General features: G+C 45.1%; 1 protein-coding gene across 1 annotated transcript in view; it reads right to left on the reverse strand.

Moving 5' to 3' along the window:
• Nucleotides 1-6,554: 6,554 nt before the first annotated feature.
• CYP27A1 (cytochrome P450 family 27 subfamily A member 1) overlaps nucleotides 6,555-18,714 on the reverse strand; it is a 48,395-nt gene continuing 36,235 nt past the window's right edge. Inside the window, exons 2-9 of the mRNA XM_007445844.1 lie at nucleotides 12,614-12,804; nucleotides 9,017-9,216; nucleotides 8,697-8,894; nucleotides 8,372-8,544; nucleotides 7,602-7,768; nucleotides 7,315-7,396; nucleotides 7,022-7,234; nucleotides 6,555-6,884 (exon numbers count right to left, since the gene is read on the reverse strand). Coding sequence (XP_007445906.1) covers nucleotides 6,765-6,884; nucleotides 7,022-7,234; nucleotides 7,315-7,396; nucleotides 7,602-7,768; nucleotides 8,372-8,544; nucleotides 8,697-8,894; nucleotides 9,017-9,216; nucleotides 12,614-12,804 — 1,344 coding nt within the window. The 3' untranslated portion in view covers nucleotides 6,555-6,764. The remainder of the gene's footprint in view (nucleotides 6,885-7,021; nucleotides 7,235-7,314; nucleotides 7,397-7,601; nucleotides 7,769-8,371; nucleotides 8,545-8,696; nucleotides 8,895-9,016; nucleotides 9,217-12,613; nucleotides 12,805-18,714) is intronic.

Below are 18,714 nucleotides of genomic sequence, written 5' to 3' on the forward strand. Positions count from 1 at the left end.
GCGGCCTTTTTCTCTAGCCCATCATATAGTCTTCCAAATCCATTGTACGTGTCTTGAGTTCTTGCTACCTACCCTTTTGAGTCAGGCTTTTGAAATTCCAAAGCCAAGACTGGGCTTCTGCTGTGTCACCCCCTCCCCTGTGATAATGACACTGCAGATCTGCTATCCAAGGGGGAGAGGGTAGGTTAATATTTCTAAAATATGATCTACCCCGTTTACCTCACAGACCAACAGAGTGGGGCCATCTGTTCTTGATGATTCAGGCAGTAAGTGAAGGCATTTTCTCTTAGACACTCGACTTCTGTTTCCAGTTGTGCCGTAACCAATAGGTCAGTGCTGGCTCTGCTCTGGCCCTACCTGGGAAGGTCCTGGGTTCAAGTGGGAGGATGGGATTGGGGTGCCCTCAGGGCTGTCTCAAGTGATAGTGTCCTTGGGGAGCCTGGGGTAGGCTGTCTCCACTGGCTCTAAGCAATGTGTAGCAGAGTGTCTCTGAGGTGCTGTCCCAGGTGGCTCTCTGTGTGAACAGTAGTTCAGCTGTCACAGCACAGGCTGTGGGTGGAAAGGGCAGCCTGAGGAAAGCACCTCTTTCCCCTCTGCTCCTGTTGAAAACAGGTAAGTTTCCACCCTCCTGGACATCCCCCCATCCAGAGGACCCAGCAGTTTGCCCCCTCTGGCCCTTCTGTGAGGGACTGTACTACCCTCCTGCCTCAGAAGCTCTGCTCTGACCACAGCCCAGCCCTCAGCTCTTGCCCAGCGCTCCTGCTGTGGCTGCTGGAAGAGAGGCCAGGAGTTGCCTTGGGAACTGCAACCGCTCCCACCCAAGCGCAGAATGAGTGAAACCCCGCCCTGCTGTCCTGTCTGCTCATGTGCGTGAACCTGTTCTGGTCAAGTTCTCCCGGCAACATTTGTCCAACTCCCTCCCTGGCCTCCGAGGCCCCCCCGGAGGTTCTGTGGCCTTCGGGCTAGATTCCCATAGCCTCCTTAGCATCACCCGTCTCTCCTCTCCGTACCCTCTCAGTAGTTCTCAACCCTGGATGTGCAACAGGATCACCTGGGAAGCTTTATAAAATGCAAATTCCAGGGCCTCCATTCCTAGAAATGCTAGTTTCCTGACTTGGGCATAGGACCTGGGCAAATGTATTTATTTTCTGTAGAAACTAGAGACTTACGATTACTAACACTTGATGAGCATGACAGCGTGCTGAGAAATAAGAATGCCTCCTTCTCATGATTAGTAAAATCATTTGTCACATTATTGGGTCTATCTATAATTTGTTATGACTAAGATCTACAAGAAGCACTGGCTAAGAGTAATGGCACAACATAAGAGATATATGATTTGTTAGTATTCTCACTACTCTTTTTTCAAACAACCTTAAATGTGGAAGAATTCAGTACAATGTCATGTACAGTCCATTCCATGAAGACAGTTGAGCAAGTTTTTATTGGACATGCATATTAAAAGTGGAGTCATACAACCATCAGAACGGGACAAAATATTTGCAAACAAAGCAACTGACAAAGGATTAATCTCCAAAATATACAAGCAGCTCATGCAGCTTAATACCAAAAAAACAAACAACCCAATCCAAAAATGGGCAGAAGCCCTAAATAGACATTTCTGCAAAAGAAGATATACAGATTGCCAACAAACACATGAAAGGATGCTCAACATCACTAATCATTAGAGAAATGCAAATCAAAACCACAATGAGGTATCACCTCACACCAGTCAGAATAGCCGTCATCAAAAAATCTAGAAACAATAAATGCTGGAGAGGGTGTGGAGAAAAGGGAACCCTCTTGCACTGTTGGTGGGAATGTAAACTGATACAGCCACTATGGAGAACAGTATAAGTTTCCTTAAAAAAACTAAAAATAGAACTACCATATGACCCAGCAACCCCACTACTGGGCATATACCCTGAGAAAACCATAATTCAAAAACAGTCATGTACCAAAATGTTCATTGCAGCTCTATTTACAATAGCCAGGAGATGGAAGCAACCTAAGTGTCCATCGACAGATGAATGGATAAAGAAGATGTGGCACGTATATACAATGGAACATTAACCATAAAAAGAAATGAAATTGGGGCTTCCCTGGTGGCGCAGTGGTTGAGAGTCAGCCTGCCGATGCAGGGGACACGGGTTCGTGCCCCGGTCCGGGAGGATCCCACATGCCGCGGAGCAGCTAGATCCGTGAGCCATGGCCGCTGAGCCTGCGCGTCCGGAGCCTGTGCTCCACAAGGGGAGAGGCCACAGCAGTGAGAGGCCCGCGTACCGCAAAAAAAAGAAATGAAATTGAGTTATTTGTAGTGAGGTGGATGGACGTAGAGTCTGTCATACAGAGTGAAGTAAGTCAGAAAGAGAAAAACAAATACCGTATGCTAACACATATATATGGAATCTAAAAAAAAAAAAAAAAGGTTCTGATGAACCTAGGGGCAGGACAGGAATAAAGACGCAGATGTAGAGAATGGACTTGAGGACACGGGGAGGGGGAAGGGTAAGATGGGATGAAGTGAGAGAGTTGCACTGACATATATACCCTACCAAATGTAAAATAGATAGCTGGTGGGAAGCAGCCGCATAGCACAGGGACATCAGCTCGGTGCTTTGTGACCACCTAGAGGGGTGGGATAGGGAGGGTGGGAGGGACACTCAAGAGGGAGAGGATATGAGGTTATATGTATACGTATAGGGGATTCACTTTGTTATACAGCAGAAACTAACACAACATTGTAAAGCAATTATACTCCAATAAAGGTGTAAAAAAAACAAAAAAAGAAAAACCAAACGATGAAAAACATAAATAAAACTAGTGATTAAGTTTGGGGAAAAAAAGTGGAGTCATAAATAATGACCTGAAAATAAACCGATATTACCAAGCCAAAATACATTCAGGGATAAAACTTCTATAGAACACGAGCATGTGGATAGCCAGAAAACACTGGATTCTTTTTTTTTATTCCCAGGAGCGCTGCATAGTGTTTAAGAAGGCAAGCTGATTTCTCAAAGTCGTACCCAGAAACATGGATCCTAATTGGGCCAACAAATTCAAATTAGCTGGAATTAGGAGTAACAAGATGTGCACATTCTTTTCAGTCAAAGATGTAGCTGCTGTGCTGAATTAATGTCTACTCTTCAGTGATTATCCTAAATCCTATTCTTCTTTCCTTATACAGTCAGGTGGGTTATTAGGGAGCCTCACTGTGACATCCCTGCACTGTGACTTACAGGAGCAGTCCAGAGTTCCTGAGCCCCCAGACCCTGGATATGCACCCCATCACTGGCCACTGATGGCCTTTGGGCCAACCCTCACACCAGGGCTGATGCTTTCACTCTCCAGAGAGAAGGTTGCAAGGGAAAGAGTGTGTGTTTTCTAAACCTTGGTTTTTTAAAAAAAATTAAAGCATAGTTGATTTACAATATTGTATCCTATAGCTATTATATGTATTTGAATGAATCATTGCCAAAGAAAGTAATTTTTTCCATTTACATTAAATGTCTTGTCCAGGCAATGTGATGGAAAATAAACAGACAGAGGCCATTTTCAACTCCCGATATAAGCAGAGGAACTTCATGTACACTTATGGCATATTCGTTTTTCTGTAGGTATATTTCAATAAATATCTTAAAATTTTCTTTAAAGAACCACAGGTATAAAGAGAAAACCACTTTGACCATGTTGTATTTTGTTTTTGTCTGTTCTTTTAAAAAAATTAACTTATTTTATTTTTGGCTGTGTTGACTCTTCGTTGCTGCGCGCGGGCTTTCTCTAGTTGCTGCGAGCGGGAGCTACTCTTCGTTGCGGTGCGTGGGCTTCTCATTGCAGTGGCTTCTGTTGAGGAGCACAGGCTCTAGGTCCGCGGGCTTCAGTAGTTGTGGCTCGTGGGCTCTAGAGCACAGGCTCAGTAGTCGTGGTGCACAGGCTTAGTTGCTCCGCGGCATGTGGGATTCTCCCGAGCCAGGGCTCAAACCTGTGTCCCCTGCATTGGCAAGCGGATTCTTATCCAATGCGCCACCAGGGAAGTCCCTTTTCTCTGTTTTGAGTAGGAGTCTTTGACTCTTTTCTTCCCAGAGCTGTGTCTGTGGGCTTTCCAGTAGCAACCTCTGGGCAAGGTTTCATAGCTGCGTTAATAGCTCTTCAGCTCTTATATCTTTTAGAACACAACTTGTCGCTTGTCACTTTTGGTGGGGAGCCTCTGAGGTTGTGGCTATACCTCATCAAAATGTAAGGGGATATAGCCTGCTCTTTGATTAATCCTCACAAGGACATCATTACTTCACCAGTCCTCTGAGCTCTTGTTTCGGTTCTGCATTGCTGATTTCTGATTAGAGACTGGATTTTAGGCCCTGCAGGTGCACAGCAGGGCACTGCTGCTTCACAATTTCCTGTGGCCATAAAATTCACTCTTTCAGTGTGTTATAATTCAGTGGTATTTAGTGTATTCACAAAGTTGTGCAACCATCACCACTGATTCCAGAACACACTTGTCATCCCAGAGAAACTCCGTATCCATTGAAAATCACTCCCCATTCTCCCGGCAACCACTAACTTACTTTCTGTCTTTATGGATTTGCCTATTCCGGACATTTCATGTCAGTGGAATCATACAAGATGTGGTCTTTTGTGTCTGGTTTCCTTCATTAATATAATGTTTTCAAGGTTCATCCATGACGTAGCACTTCATTCGTTTCTTATGGCTGAATAACATTCTAGCCTATGGATATACAAGATCTTCACAGATTTTGATGTGAGATTAGCCTATAAATTCATAAACTGAGCTGCAGACCATGGACACTGACACTCTTGGACAGCTCTACAAAACCGCAATCCCAAGCCACATCACACCGACTTCCCGCCACCCAGTGTGCCAGCACTGAGGCGTTCACATGGCTTGGGCAGCTGACCCTTCGTGGTCTGAGGAGCAGCACACTGGGAAAGTCAGCAGTCTGCCCTGGTTGACTTTGTGACAGAGATCCTAGCACCCTTGGCGCCCAGCCCCCGTCCTCTACGTTTATAAAGAGCTCTTACAGTGAACCCCTGCACAGGTGGGTTCGAGAGCCGTGGCCTTATAATCAGGCATCCTGCCCAATTCTCTCCAGGTTTCTCTTCTCAATATGGAAAGCTCTGTATCTTCCCCCTCTCCTTCCCTTCCCTTCCTCCTATTCCAGTCTCATTCAACAAACACGTATGCATTACCTTCATTAACTCTGTGCTAGACACAGAGTTCGACATTGGGATTATGTCCTCCGTGGGGCTCCCAGCTGGCTGGGGAGACAGTCGGGCCTACGACACGGTGACCGGGCTAAGCGCTGGGTTCTAGGGGGTGGACAGGGGAGAGCACAAGAGGAAGTGCTCAAGCTCACCCTGAGAGGTCAGGGAAGGCTTTGCAGAGGCGGTGACATTTGAGCTGAGTCTAGAGGAAGAGCAAGCTCTGTGAGACGACAGGCCAGTTGGTGAAGAGGGTGTTCCAAGGACAGCAGACATTAAGTACAAAGTATTGAGGCCGGAAAGAGCATAACGTGCTCAGGGAAATATGAGGAATTTGGGCTCAGCTGTGGAAGGGTGGAGGGGGGATAGGGGAGTGTGGAGGGCAGGGTGCCAGAACACCGAGTCTTCTAAGCCACTTAGGACTTTGCCTCAGGACTGAGGGGAGCCATGGAAGGATTTTAATCAGGGCAATGACGTGAGTTTTTTAATAGGCTCAAACTCAAATCCCCACAGACAGAAGAAATTCTGCTTTAGTTTTCTATGACTCAGCAGAAATTTCCCACTGGGGCTGGGCCTCCTTGAGGCTGGGATTTGTTGACTTTTCAGGCTTGTGTTGTGGTACACTGGATCTCGATGCCAACCCACTTTCCTTCTTATTGGCTTCCTGTATTGAAGAGGCTGGAAAGTTAGAAACTACAATCCCCAGACTCTCTTGAAGCTAGAGTTCCAGGTGGGATTTAGGCTCCACCTCTCAGTTGTACGTGAGAGATTTGGAAGGTGGTCGTGAGACAGAGACCACCCTCTGCTGCTCCTGTTCTTTCTGTTGTCAGGGGTAGTTGGGAGGAGGGGGCATCTTTTCTTTTTTTCTTTAGTCAGCATAGACCTGGGAGACATGGTGTAACTCTGGGGCCAATAATTGTAGTGACAGCTTCCCAACTCTCATTCTCCTGAGTGTGACCAACACGGGGCTTTCCAGACTGATCAGCCCCCCAGTCGTGTCCCTAGAGTCATTCCTGTAGGCCTGGCCTAGAATTCTTCTGACCATTTTTATAGCATGTCACTGCCTGTATCTAAGCACTTTCTATTCAAAAGAGGGTGTCCTCTCGGTGCCTGGGGAATGGCTCTGCAGCTTCTACTGGGGCAGGGCCTCAGCCAGTGCCAGGTGAAGCTAAGGCTTCTCTGTGAGGTCTGGGAAAGCATACGGTGTTCTCAGCTTCCACGAAGGGAGGCGGTTCTGCCTCCCACCAGGTTTGCTAAGTGGGGAGAGGGTGTTCCCCAAACACAGAAAGAGGTTCAGATGCTGGGTTGTCAAAAAGAATCACAAAGGTCTCCAATTATGAATAAAAGCCCCTTTATTCTATATTTTCCCCAAGGTTAGCGATGTGCCACGGAGGTGGCTTTTTATCTGAGAGGGAGATGCTCAAAATGATGAAAGTGGCAAAAGCTCAGGGTTCTATAGGAACTACACTGAGTCTCTCCAACCTCTGGCACCTGGCAGCCCCTTCCTCTCCCTCTTCATGTGCCAGGGAGGGTGGGAAGGAGGCTCAGCTCTGTCTCTGCAGGAAACGCAGGCCCACCTTCTTACTGGGAACGAGCACGATTCGAGCCACACTTGTCACCTCCCCTGTCTCAGGGGCCAGGGCCACCTCGTACTGCTGGATCAGCTGGGAAGTAAAAGGCACACGGGCGATTAGAGTCTGTGGCCTCCATCCACCACCCTCCTCCGCATGCTCCCACCCCGTGCCTCCCGCCTCCTTCAGCACCCGTGGCCCGCACAGCCCTCCTGTCTCTCCCCACTCACCCTTGTCAGCAGCAGCTGCATCTCCAGCTCTGCAATCCTGCGGCCCAGGCAAGCCCGAACCCCGTAACCAAAGGGCACAGAGCCAAATGGGTGTTGGGCCCTGAGGGCATCAGGCTGGTTCTTCCTCAGCCAACGTTGGGGCTGGAAGCTGTCCGGCTCAGGGAAGATGCGAGGGTCCCGGGACACCACATAGTGGCAGAACACAAACTGGGTCTGCAGACAAAGAATGGGTAGCACATCAGCAGAGGGCTGCAGGGTCCCCCTGGGAACCCTGGCTCTCCAGCCCTACTCACATTCTTGGGGAAGAGGAAGCCACCAACTTCAATTTCCTTGTCCATGATGACCCGGGAGTTCACGGGGACCACAGGATAGAGACTGCAGGTAAAAGAACGTGCAGATCCGCCTCTGGATCCAAGGAGGGGCAGAGGGCCCACCCCCTCAGCCACACCCCTCTGGTCCCCCGGGACCCTCTTCCCATCTCATCCCTGGCCCTGGCCGCAGCCTACCAGCCCCCACTCCCAGTCCTGTCTCTGAGTCCTCGTCCACACACAGACCCTTGCTCCCGGGGACAGCATCCTACCGCAGTGTCTCCTTAAGCACAGCTTTGAGCAGGGGCATGTGGGCAAAGTCCTTGTGCTGGGGCACCTGCCCGGCGGGCACCATGCCCACCACTTCTTCATGCAGGGCCGCCTGGATCTCTGGGTTCTTTGAAAGATGGTACAGGGCCCACGTCAGCGTGTTGGACGTCTGGGAGGTAGAGTAAGAGATGAAGTGAGGAAAGATTTCTAAGAAAGAGGCCAGTTAAGATGGTGGGAGGGTGTGTGAGTGCATGCGTGCAAAATGTGGGAGAAAACTTAATTTGCCACGAGTGTAGCAGGATTAGACTCAGGGATTCATGGGGCTGTCCCTCCACGCTCCACATGACTTCACAGTGCACTAAGGACCAATATGATGGAGAACTGCACTGTAACAGCAGAGAAGACTGTGACAGAGAAATCCAATGTGACAAAAGGACAGGAAAGAGGTCCCACTAAGAAGGTGCTGTGGGCAAGCTCTTCAACTCTGTGCTTAGCTGACAGCACGAGGGAGTGGGTTAGATGTGACATGAAACTTCCCAGCTGTCTGAGGGAGGCTCCAGGGAGTGAGGGAATCCCTCTTACACAAGGACCACTCCCTGCCCGCCTCCACCAGGCTGAATGACCCCCCTGTTTTCCTTCCAGCTCTACATCCACGTTAAGGAGAGAGAAGCGGGTATCTGATGAAGGTCAGGCTCAGGTCGGGTAGAGTAGGGGATTGGCTCAGGATGGGAGCTGGGAGGCCCTCGTCTCCTCGCCTGCCCCTCTCACGCACCGTGTCTACTCCAGCCATGAGCAGCTCGGGCAGGCTGCCTTCGGCGTCACGAGGACTGAGCTGTCCACTGGTCAGCAGGCAGTGCAGGTAACCAGATATCTGGGTCTTCTCTGGGCCCCCTGTCTGAAGTTGGGCCTCTATCTCCTCTAATTTCTGATCAATCAGCTTCTTCCCTGTGGGGACAACGGAGAACAGGGGAGGATGAGGTCAAAAGTCATGCTCTCCCAGGGACCAAGAGAGAAGATCCTGGGAGAGGGTCCTGAGGGGGCTGTTACCGCACAGGCCCTGGGACCCACGCCCCAACTTCTTTGCCTGGACTCCTCACCAAAAGAGAAGATGGTGTTCCAGCCATCCAGATATCGCCTCCAGAAGGGCAGCAGGGAACGAGTCCACTTGGGGAGGAAGGTGGCGTACAGTGAGTTCTGGAACATGAGCCCGACAGATCTGACGAAGGTCTTGGTGTCCTGGGGGATGGAGCGCTCCAGGCAGCCAATACGTTTCTCAAACAGGACGTAGCAAACAGCTGGCGGTGCACAGGGGCCGTCACAGGAGGCAGGGCCACGGCACACAGAGTCCAGGGGGCTTCGAGGAGGAGCACAACCTACCCGACTCACGCCCACCCAGCCCCTCTCCCCACAAGGGTACCTTCCAAGGCAAAGAAGTAGAAATTGTGAGCGATGTCGGGCACATGGTCCCCCGAGGCGCTCTCTGCCCGCTGCTGGTTCAGTCGAGTCATGAAGTCCTCAATCACCTCATTCAGAGCATCTGTGTAGAGTGCAGCCTCAGCTGGCTTCAGCAACCGCTGGTTCAGAGCCTGGCGGAGCCGGTACCACTGCTGTCCTTGCCTGTAGAGAATGGAGGAGAGACACCAATGTAAGTATCTCATGGCGATTGGATTAGATGGTATTTTCCCACCCTGAGACCCCTATGGACTCGAGGAAAATCTCAGACTCCTAGACCTAGAATTAAAGAATCACAAACTTTCAAATAACAGAATCTTTGAATCACAAAACTTCAGAATCTCACTAACAGCATAAAGGAAGTGGTTAAGGTGGGCATCTGGAATCAGTCTGTCTAGGGTCAAATCACAGGTCAGACGATGACTGGCTGAGTGACCTTAGGCAGGTGACTTAAATCCTCTGTGCCTCGGTTTCCCCTTCTGTAAAATGGGAATAATAAGAGTGCCTATCTTAGCAGGATAATTAACGTGCTTAGATCAGTGCCTGGCAAATGGTGAATGCTTAATGAATGTTTACTGTGATTATCTTAGGATGATACAACTCCAGAATCTTCTGTATGTGAAATGAGCTATGGAGCTACGGTGGTTCCAGTCCCTCTGTGTGGAGGATGAGGAATAAAAGAGGAGCAAATTAGGGTTCTTGGGGTGCTCAGATTCTGGACCTTTGTGCTCTGCTTAGCTCCATAGGCCAAGGGGACAGAGAGAGCTACCAGGCTGATCTCCAGGCTCTCTTGCCATAGCCATCCAGTAGGTGGTTGGGTCTCACCCCGGTTAGGCAGGGATGTTCATGTGGGTGGAAACATGCTTCCCATACAGGAGCTTAATATTCAGGGGCTGCTGCCACCCTCAGCTGTCCCCCAAACCTGTTACTTTTCCTAAGCAAGCTGGGTATGGGTCAATTTTTTAAAAGCCAGTTGCAGAGTAATAAGTATAATATGGTACAATTTTAAGAGGAAGAGAGGAAATCCTACATATCCACATGCATATTTGCATGTTTCAACACAAAGTAGGGAAGAAGAATACACACCAAACTACTGATGAGAATTACTTAGAAGGATGGGATGGAATTTTTCCAATAAGTATTACTTTTGAATTTTAAAAACCAATAAGGTATTTTAAAAAGGAAAACATTTAAAAAGTCTGAAAGCAAAGTTCAGGTTTTTTATTTTGAAGTATAAGTCAACTGCACTTGAATAAATTTTTTAAATATATTTTTATTTAAATGAACCTCAAAAAACAAGCTAAATAAATGAACCTCAAACCCCAGGAGTTTTCTTTATTATGTTGGGGAAAACCTGTAAAAAGATAAACTAGGGACTTCCCTGGTGGCGCACTGGTTAAGAATCCACCTGCCAATGCAGGGGACACAGGTTAGATCCCTGGTCTGGGAAGATCCCACATGCCGTGGAGCAACTAAGCCCGAGCACCACAACTACTGAGCCCGCGAGCCTAGAGCCCATGCTCCACAACAAGAGAAGCCACCGCAATGAGAAGCCTGCGCACCGCAACAAAGAAGCAGCCCCCGCTCGCTGCAACTAGAGAAAGCCCGCGCGCAGCAGCAAAGACCCAACGCAGCCAAAAATAAATAAAATAAATTTAAAATAAAATAAATTTATGAAAAAAAAAGATGAACTAAAAGTGTTGTTGGAAAGGAAATAAAAACCAGAATAGACCTATTTATTGGAACTTCAGAGTAAAACTCTCCCAACAGTGGGATTTGCAGGACTTAAATCTGAAACTTTCTGTGGTTGTTAAAATATTTCTTGGGGAAACGACGGTCACTTAAAAAATGAGATTTAAAAAATATATATGTTAAAACAAAAAAGGTTATCACAGGTTAGCAAAATAGCTTTTAAAGACATATATGGTATAACATATTTCGGAAACTGGCTTTAGAGTAAACAGTTATAAATAGATCACAAAGGGGTATATATCATGTTTAGCTCCAGTTCTAAATCTGAACAATCAAGTCCAATGATGGCCTGACCTGTGAAAACCTGTGAGACCCAAATGTTTTTTATTATTATTATTGAGGCATAATTGACACATAACATTATATTGGTTTCAGGTGTACAATATAATGATTTGATGTCTGTATACATTGCAAGATGATCACCACAATAAGACTAGTTACCAACCGTCACCATAAAAAATTAACTTCCAGGATTTACTCCCTTGGCAAGATTTGGGTCTCAAATATTGTAGAGCATACCTGAGACACAAATCTTGCCCTCAGGGTCAGACATCAGGTTAAAGAGCTCTTGAAGAACATTCTCTATTCTCTTCCCAGAACCTTGAAAAAAGGGCCCAGAAATTAAGCTCTGAAACCACCCACCTGTGAAGGAACCAGGACTAAAGAAAGAAAGACATGCAATGACAGAATGAATGTATAAGCATCAAAGACAGATAAAATAAACCTTCCAACCAGTCCATTTCCTTTCCAAACATGTCATGGCAGTAGGTCCTTGCATTCCAGAATCAGAGAGATCTATTCCACTACTCACTAGTTGTGTCACTTCTGGCAAGTGATGCAAAAACCCTTCTAGGCCTCAGTTTCTTCATCTATAAAATGGGGATAATAATACTATCTACTTCATGAGTTTGTTGTGAAGATAAGATGAAATAATAAATGAAAGAGACTAGCCTGATGCCTGGCATGTTATAAACACATACTTAGTTATCATCAGTGTTGCTGCTGCTACTTCCACCACCAGGATCAACTTTAATCCCTTAAAAAATGACTTTAAAAAACATGGATATCAAGCAACTAGGGAAAACCAAAAGCCATTCATTGTTTTTGGAGCTCTTTTAACATACTATAGTAAAAAGAAGCCTGTAATATATCCAATTACAAGCTGTGGCACTGAGAATCACCAATGATTCTCAATTATTTACCTTAATTGATATATGCATATATAATACGCTCAGCTCATCTTTCAATTTGTCACTGCCAAAATAATCTTAACTTTTCTAGGTATAACTTTAAGGCTAAAACCTACATCTATCTCTGTGAGTGGAGAGCATCCATGAAAGTTATAACCAACAACAAGCATATAATACATAACTTGGAAAATATTTTTTAAATTAAATTGAGCCCTCCCAACTAGTATGGTGATGATGTTTTTTTCAACTACAAGTAAATATGTCCCATTATGATTTGAGGTGGTATGTTTTCAACCATAATATAGAATAATGGAGCTTGAAAGTTCTTAGAGATATCTTGGAGATACTCTAATCCAAGCTTCCCATTTTACACACGAGAAACATAAGCCCAAGGAAGGGGAAATTATTCATTTGTTCATAGTCATACGATACATTAGTGGAAAAGCCAATGAATCGTCCATAGGCTTCAGCCCAACCCAACCACCACTTTCTAGACGAGTTTCAGGCTCAGAGGACACAGGGAGATCCTACCCTGCCCATTATCCACTGGCTGCCCAGTGCCACTGTCCTTGGGCCTGGCCCCCTGGGGGCCTGTTCCGGTCCCTCAGGCCCCAGCTCACGTGGTGAAGGGCCCATAGGTCAAGCCCTGCTGGTCCCGGTGCTCCTTCCATAGTTCCATGTCGTTCCGTACTGGGTACTTGCCCTCTTGGCGCATCACTTGCTCCAGGAGTGGGGCACTGGCCAGGTTCACATGGATCTGAGGCCCTAAGCGGTTTATCCATATTGGACCATACTTGGCCTTGTTCAGCACCTGTGGAGTTCAACCAAAGCTGAATAACCATGGCCTAGCTAGGCAGGCACTTCCTGGAGAGGAAGCAGGATAAGGGAGTGTCTTATGGCCACACCAGAGGAAGTGAGCTGGGCAAAAGCACATTGTGTAGGAGGTAGGTGCTGGGATGGCCTGTAGTCTCGAAAGGAGAACACTGGAAAAAAGAAAAAAGGTTACACAGAAGTTAGAATATTGAGAGCAATGAGTATCTGGTGGAACTGGCCGAACTGAGGTCTTGGAGGAACGAAATTTTGGAAAAATGGGATACCTGGCAAACTGGGGTATGTTGAGGTATAGATATTTGGGGTCCAGGGTTTTAGGGAAACTGAGCCCTTTAGTGAGGTATAGTAGAATGTCTACGACTCCTTCATAGAAGCATTTAAATCTCCTGCAGCTTGCTGTCAAGGAGACGAAGATAAATATCTCGTGTAACCAACGAGAAAAAAGAAACACCATTAGAAACTCCAGGAAAAACAGAAGCTGAATGAGAAAGTCAAGATGGAAATATGAAGTAAACTATGTGGTGTGAATTTTTTTAATAAAAAATTTTATTAGCTATGTTAAGGAATGCAATTCTCAAATATTTTATCTTAGAATTTCTACAGCACTTGACAGTTGAGACCCATAGCATCTATGAAATTGACATTGCAATAATGTTTTTATAGTTGTTGAAAATAAGGGAGAAAATAATGTATTTTGGGTTTTGGTGGGGGTAAAACTTAAAAAGAATCCAGAAATACTAAGATTAAATTTACTGGCTAAGTTATACCTACAAACTGAAAGAAAATGAAGCCTAGTGGTCTCCCAAGTACTTCATCTTTTTTTTTTTTTTTTGCGGTACACGGGCCTCTCACTGCTGTGGCCTCTCCCGCTGCGGAGCACAGGTTCTGGATGCGTAGGCTCAGCGGCCATGGCTCACGGGCCCAGCCGCTCCGCGGCATGTGGGATCTTCCCGGACCGGGGCACGAATCCACGTCCCCTGCATCTGCAGACGGACTCTCAACCACTGCGCCACCAGGGAAGCCCAAGTACTTAATCTTTTTACTGAATAAGTGTTAAGAGGATTAGATCTGTTTCAGTACCGAAATTAGGCCAAAAGGCTTCTATAAAAGAAACATTAAAATTATGGAGAAGAGATCTATTATTCAAATTATAGAACTCATAGTCCATAAAAACAACAATTTTACTGGGTCTTACTGTCAGCATTAAATACAGGGTTCTCCCAGGACCAGTGCAACCTGATTGCCCTTCATATATTACCCAATTGCCCAGAATCCACCCTGAACTAATGGCTGATTCTGCCTGTTCCCAGGAAGGCAGCCTTGACAAACCCCCAACGTCCATTTAGCCTTGTTTCCCACTTCTACCTCCCAGTAATACCTGCCAGTGTGGTACAATTTTGAATGGTTAATTGTCTGAAAACAACTGTGATACCTGGAGGAAAATAAGTGTATTCAGACACTGCCAGTGGGAGTCTAACATGACACAACCCTACATGGAGGACAATTTGTTAATATTTATTAATAAGTACAAAACATTTATAAGCAAAGTGTGGGTCATCTTCATAAGGAATACTATATCACCTTAAAAGAGGATGAAGCGGCTCCTTGTGTGCTAAAATGGAAAGATAGATTGCAATATGGAAAGATAGCTAGATAGCCAAGATAGATATTGAATGGAAAAACATGGGGAGCTAAATAAGAATACATAGCATTTGCATTTGCTTTCGTAGAGAAACACTGGACTGATACATCAGGAATGAATTAAAGTGGTTACCTATAGGAGAGTGGGGAGGACAGCAGTGAGAGTGAGACTGTGTGACATTTTATTGGTATATTGTTTTGAGTTTTGAACTATGAGAATGTATTCAAACTTTTTAATCTAAAGGGGGAAAAATGTGTTTTCTGAAGCAATAAGTCACCTGCCATTGATCAAGTAATTCCAGAAAGCAGGAAAGACTTGCTGAACCTCTGAATTCATGTATGTATATACTCCTTAGATTTATAAGTGGCCCCTCCCTGCACTCATTTTGTTTATTTTTCTTAAGGGTTCCATTAGAAAAGAATACTTGTATGTCTATTTTTCTCTACTAAATTCCTTAGGAGCTTAAGTTGTGTTTCTAGTTTGGTTTAAGATATTAATATAATAATAATAATATTTCTGTGGAGCTTAGCATAAACTAGACACTGTTCCAAGCCCTTTGCTTATATTAGCTCATTCAGCCCTCACTACAGCTGCATGAGGTAGGTGTAACGTTACCACAGTTTTGCAGATGAGGAAACTGAGGCCCAAAGAGGTTGCCCGAGGTCACTTTGCCAATAAGTGGCAGAGTCAGAGTTCAAACTCAGACCACCTGGCTGAAGGCCATGCTCACAACTGCTTACTCCACTGATCCCTGAGAAAGCTGACTATGCCTTACTAACTGAAAACAAACTTAGGCTCTTTAAAAATATGTACTGCTAGTATAAATATGTACTGCTTAAGGGACTTCCCTGGCGGTCCAGTGGGTAAGACTCTGTGCTCCCAATGCAGGGGGCCCGGGTTTGATCCCTAAGTCAGGGAACTAGATCCCGCATGCATGCTGCAACTAAGAGTTCTCATGCCACAACTAAGAAGTCTGCATGCCACAACTAAGAAGTCCGCATGCCGCAACTAAGACCTGATGCAGCCAAAATAAATAAATAATAAACAAATAAATATTTTTTTTAAATGTGCTGCTTAAACCCAGCATAACTCTGCTGTAACCCAGGGTTTCTCATGGCACTGCTGACATCTGGGGCTAGATGATTCTTTGCTGTGGCAGACTGTCCTGTGTATTGTAGAATGTTTAGCAGCACCCCTAGACTGTACCCCAGCAGCAACCCCACACCAAGCTGTGACAACCCAAAACATCTCTAGACATTGCCAAAATGTCCTGGGGGGTGGGGGCAAAATCACCCCAGCTTGAGAACTTCTGTAATAACCCCAACCTCTTAAAATGTCTCTTAATTCTTTCATCTTAGAAGACTCCTTTTAAGAAATAATATCTCACTTTGAAGAAATATTTATCTGAAGTTTGGTTTCTTTTCCTTCTGTTAAGCTCAAGTAAAATTACATGCAATGTTTTTATAATGATGCAAACAATGGTTATCTCTGAGTCATGGTTTATAGATAGTTTACTTTCTTCTTTACACTCTGATTTGTTTTTCAAGTTTTCTACCTTGATCTTGGAATCAGGGAAAAAAATCATGTTTTAAAGGACTAGATCAATAACCTTTCCTTGGGCAGCAGCTTCTTGCCTGGACTCCAAAGCCTCTGGCACCACTTCCTGGCTGTCAGTTTGGAAGTTTCCCCCCATGCCTAGGCCATGCTTTCTTCCCCCTTCCTTCATACTCCTCAGTTTACTAGGTGGAACTTAACAAGGATCTATTTATGTAAGAACTTATTTTAGAAAGACACCAGAAAACTTGCTGAGAAATGTGTTCTATGTCTGTGAGCCTACCACTAGGCTGTAATCTGAACCAGTTAGAGAGCCCCAAGGTTTTCAGATACGTGCTAAGTGTCCCTTTGCAGAACAGAGTTCCCTAGGGATCATCTTCCAAGATGAATGGGAGGGCTAGCCTCTGCCAGGTGAGATTCCAAAGATGGACAGTGTTAAATTCATCCAACTTTCAGTTATTGAGCTCATATTCTATTCCTCCTATACTGATCTCGGGGCTGGGGATACTGCTGTGACCTACTCTTAGACAGTTTATTTACATCCTAGGGCATAAGCCACACAGCTGAGAACTTGATTACATATGCTTATAAACTATTCCCTAATTATTTTGTACATGTCTTGTTTCTTCCACTAGATTGAAAATCTTTAAGGGCAGGAAACTTGTCGTACTTCTTTATACTTCCCATACTGCTGAACACACTGCTGAACACATTAGAGACACTCAATAAATATTTATCAGTTGCCAGTGAATCAAGTGGAAGAAAAACAAGTTGCAGATAATATGAAGATTATGAGACAGAGACAGAAAAGAAGCAGGGAAGAGGACACATAGGAAACTGGTAACAGTGGCTCCACTGGGGTAGGCATTAATTTTAAAAGGCTGAAGGAAAATCTCAAAAGGAAATTAAGAGAATAGTTCTAATATACAATTACAATAGCATCTTTTGTGGACTGAATGTTGCATCTCCCCCAGATTCATGTGTTGAAGCCCTAACCTTCAGTGTGGCTGTATTTAGAGAGGAAGCATCTAAGCAAGTAATTAAGATTAAATAAGAGTGGGGCCCTGGGGAGATTGGTTCAAGATGGTGGAGTAGAAGGATGAGTATTCACTCCCTCTTGAGAGAGCACCAATTTCACAACTAACTGCTGAACAATCATTGACAGGAAGACACTGGAACTCACCAAAAACGATACCCCACATCCAAAGACAAAGGAGACGCTGCAGTGAGACAGTAGGAGGGGTGCAATCACAATAAAATCAAATCCCATAACTGCTGGGTGGGTGACTCACAAACTGGAGAACATTTATACCACAGAAGTCCACCCACCGGAGCGAAGGTTCTGAGCCCCACATCAGGCTTCTCAACCTGGGGGTCCGGCAATAGGAGGAGGAATTCCTAGAGAATCAGACTTTGAAGCCTAGCGGGATTTGATTGCAGGACTTCGACAGGACTGGGGGAAACAGAGACTCCACTCTTGGAGGGCACACACAAAGTAGTTTGTGCATCAGGACCCAAGGGAAGGAGCAGTGACCCCATAGGAGACTGAACCATACCTATCTGCTAGGGTTGGAGGGTCTCCTCCAGAGGCGGGGTGGGGGGTGGTGGCTGTGGCTCACCCTGAGGACAAGGACACTGGCAGCCGAAGTTCTGGGAAGGACTCCTTGGAGTGGGCCCTCCCGGAGTCCACCATTAGCCCCACCAAAGAGCATGTAGGCTCCAGTGCGGGGGAAGAGTGCAAAGCTGTGTTAATATTAAGTTAAAGGAAACTAACTCTTACATTCAAAACAGCAGTGCATTCTCACCCCAAAGCAGAACACCTCATTGAAAATGTTTGTGTGTACTTAAATATATATGTGCGTACCTGTCTGTGGGTACCTAGATATATATGTACATATTCTGTGTTATGTGGTTGTCTAGGGTCTTTTTTTAAATGAGAAATCACTTTTAAAAAGTAAAAGAAATCTGTGGAGCAATTACATACTTAAAAACAAAAACTTCTCTTTACTAACCAACAACCATCCCCCCCATTTTGGTTTAAAAAGCAATTGTTACCTTTGCACCTACCAGAAAAGCAAACAATGGAATGCATTCTCTGATATATTTATTACAATTATACTTCCATGCACTAATGTAATTGAAGGTGATAAATGCCATCAAAATTTTTTTTTTAATTTTTGGTTTGGGGAGCAGAGTAAAACATAAATTGTGTATCACACTCAGTGAGATACTGTTTATTATTGTATTCACACTGAACATTTGTATGTTCAGCATTATATACATTTGTATGCAGTGTAATTTCTATGATCAATTTATATAAAAAGAGATAAAAAAGACCCAAAACTGTATTTCAATTATCCAGTCTTCTACAATACAGCCAAAGTTTCCATTGTTATTTATATTTCTCCCTCCTGCTCCATCTGGACCTTATAGTAAACAAGAAATCTGTAATAGCTGGTTAAAGTGACTATCTTTCTATATTTTTCTTTGCCAGACTTAAATCTCCACTTCTCCCCTATCTTGTCTTTAGAGAATCAGGAAAGGTGTAACTTGCTGGTACTGTCATGAAATGTTCTTATACATTATTGTTTACTTATATGTTCACAACTGACTTTCTCTCATGAGCTGTTGTATGTATGTTTTTCTAGAGCATTCTAATTTTTAGAATTGTTTTCACCTGCTGATCCTTTGACT

This window comes from Lipotes vexillifer, unplaced genomic scaffold (assembly GCF_000442215.2).
Source record: "Lipotes vexillifer unplaced genomic scaffold, Lipotes_vexillifer_v1.1 scaffold965, whole genome shotgun sequence".
Classification (NCBI taxonomy): Eukaryota; Metazoa; Chordata; class Mammalia; order Artiodactyla; family Lipotidae; genus Lipotes; species Lipotes vexillifer.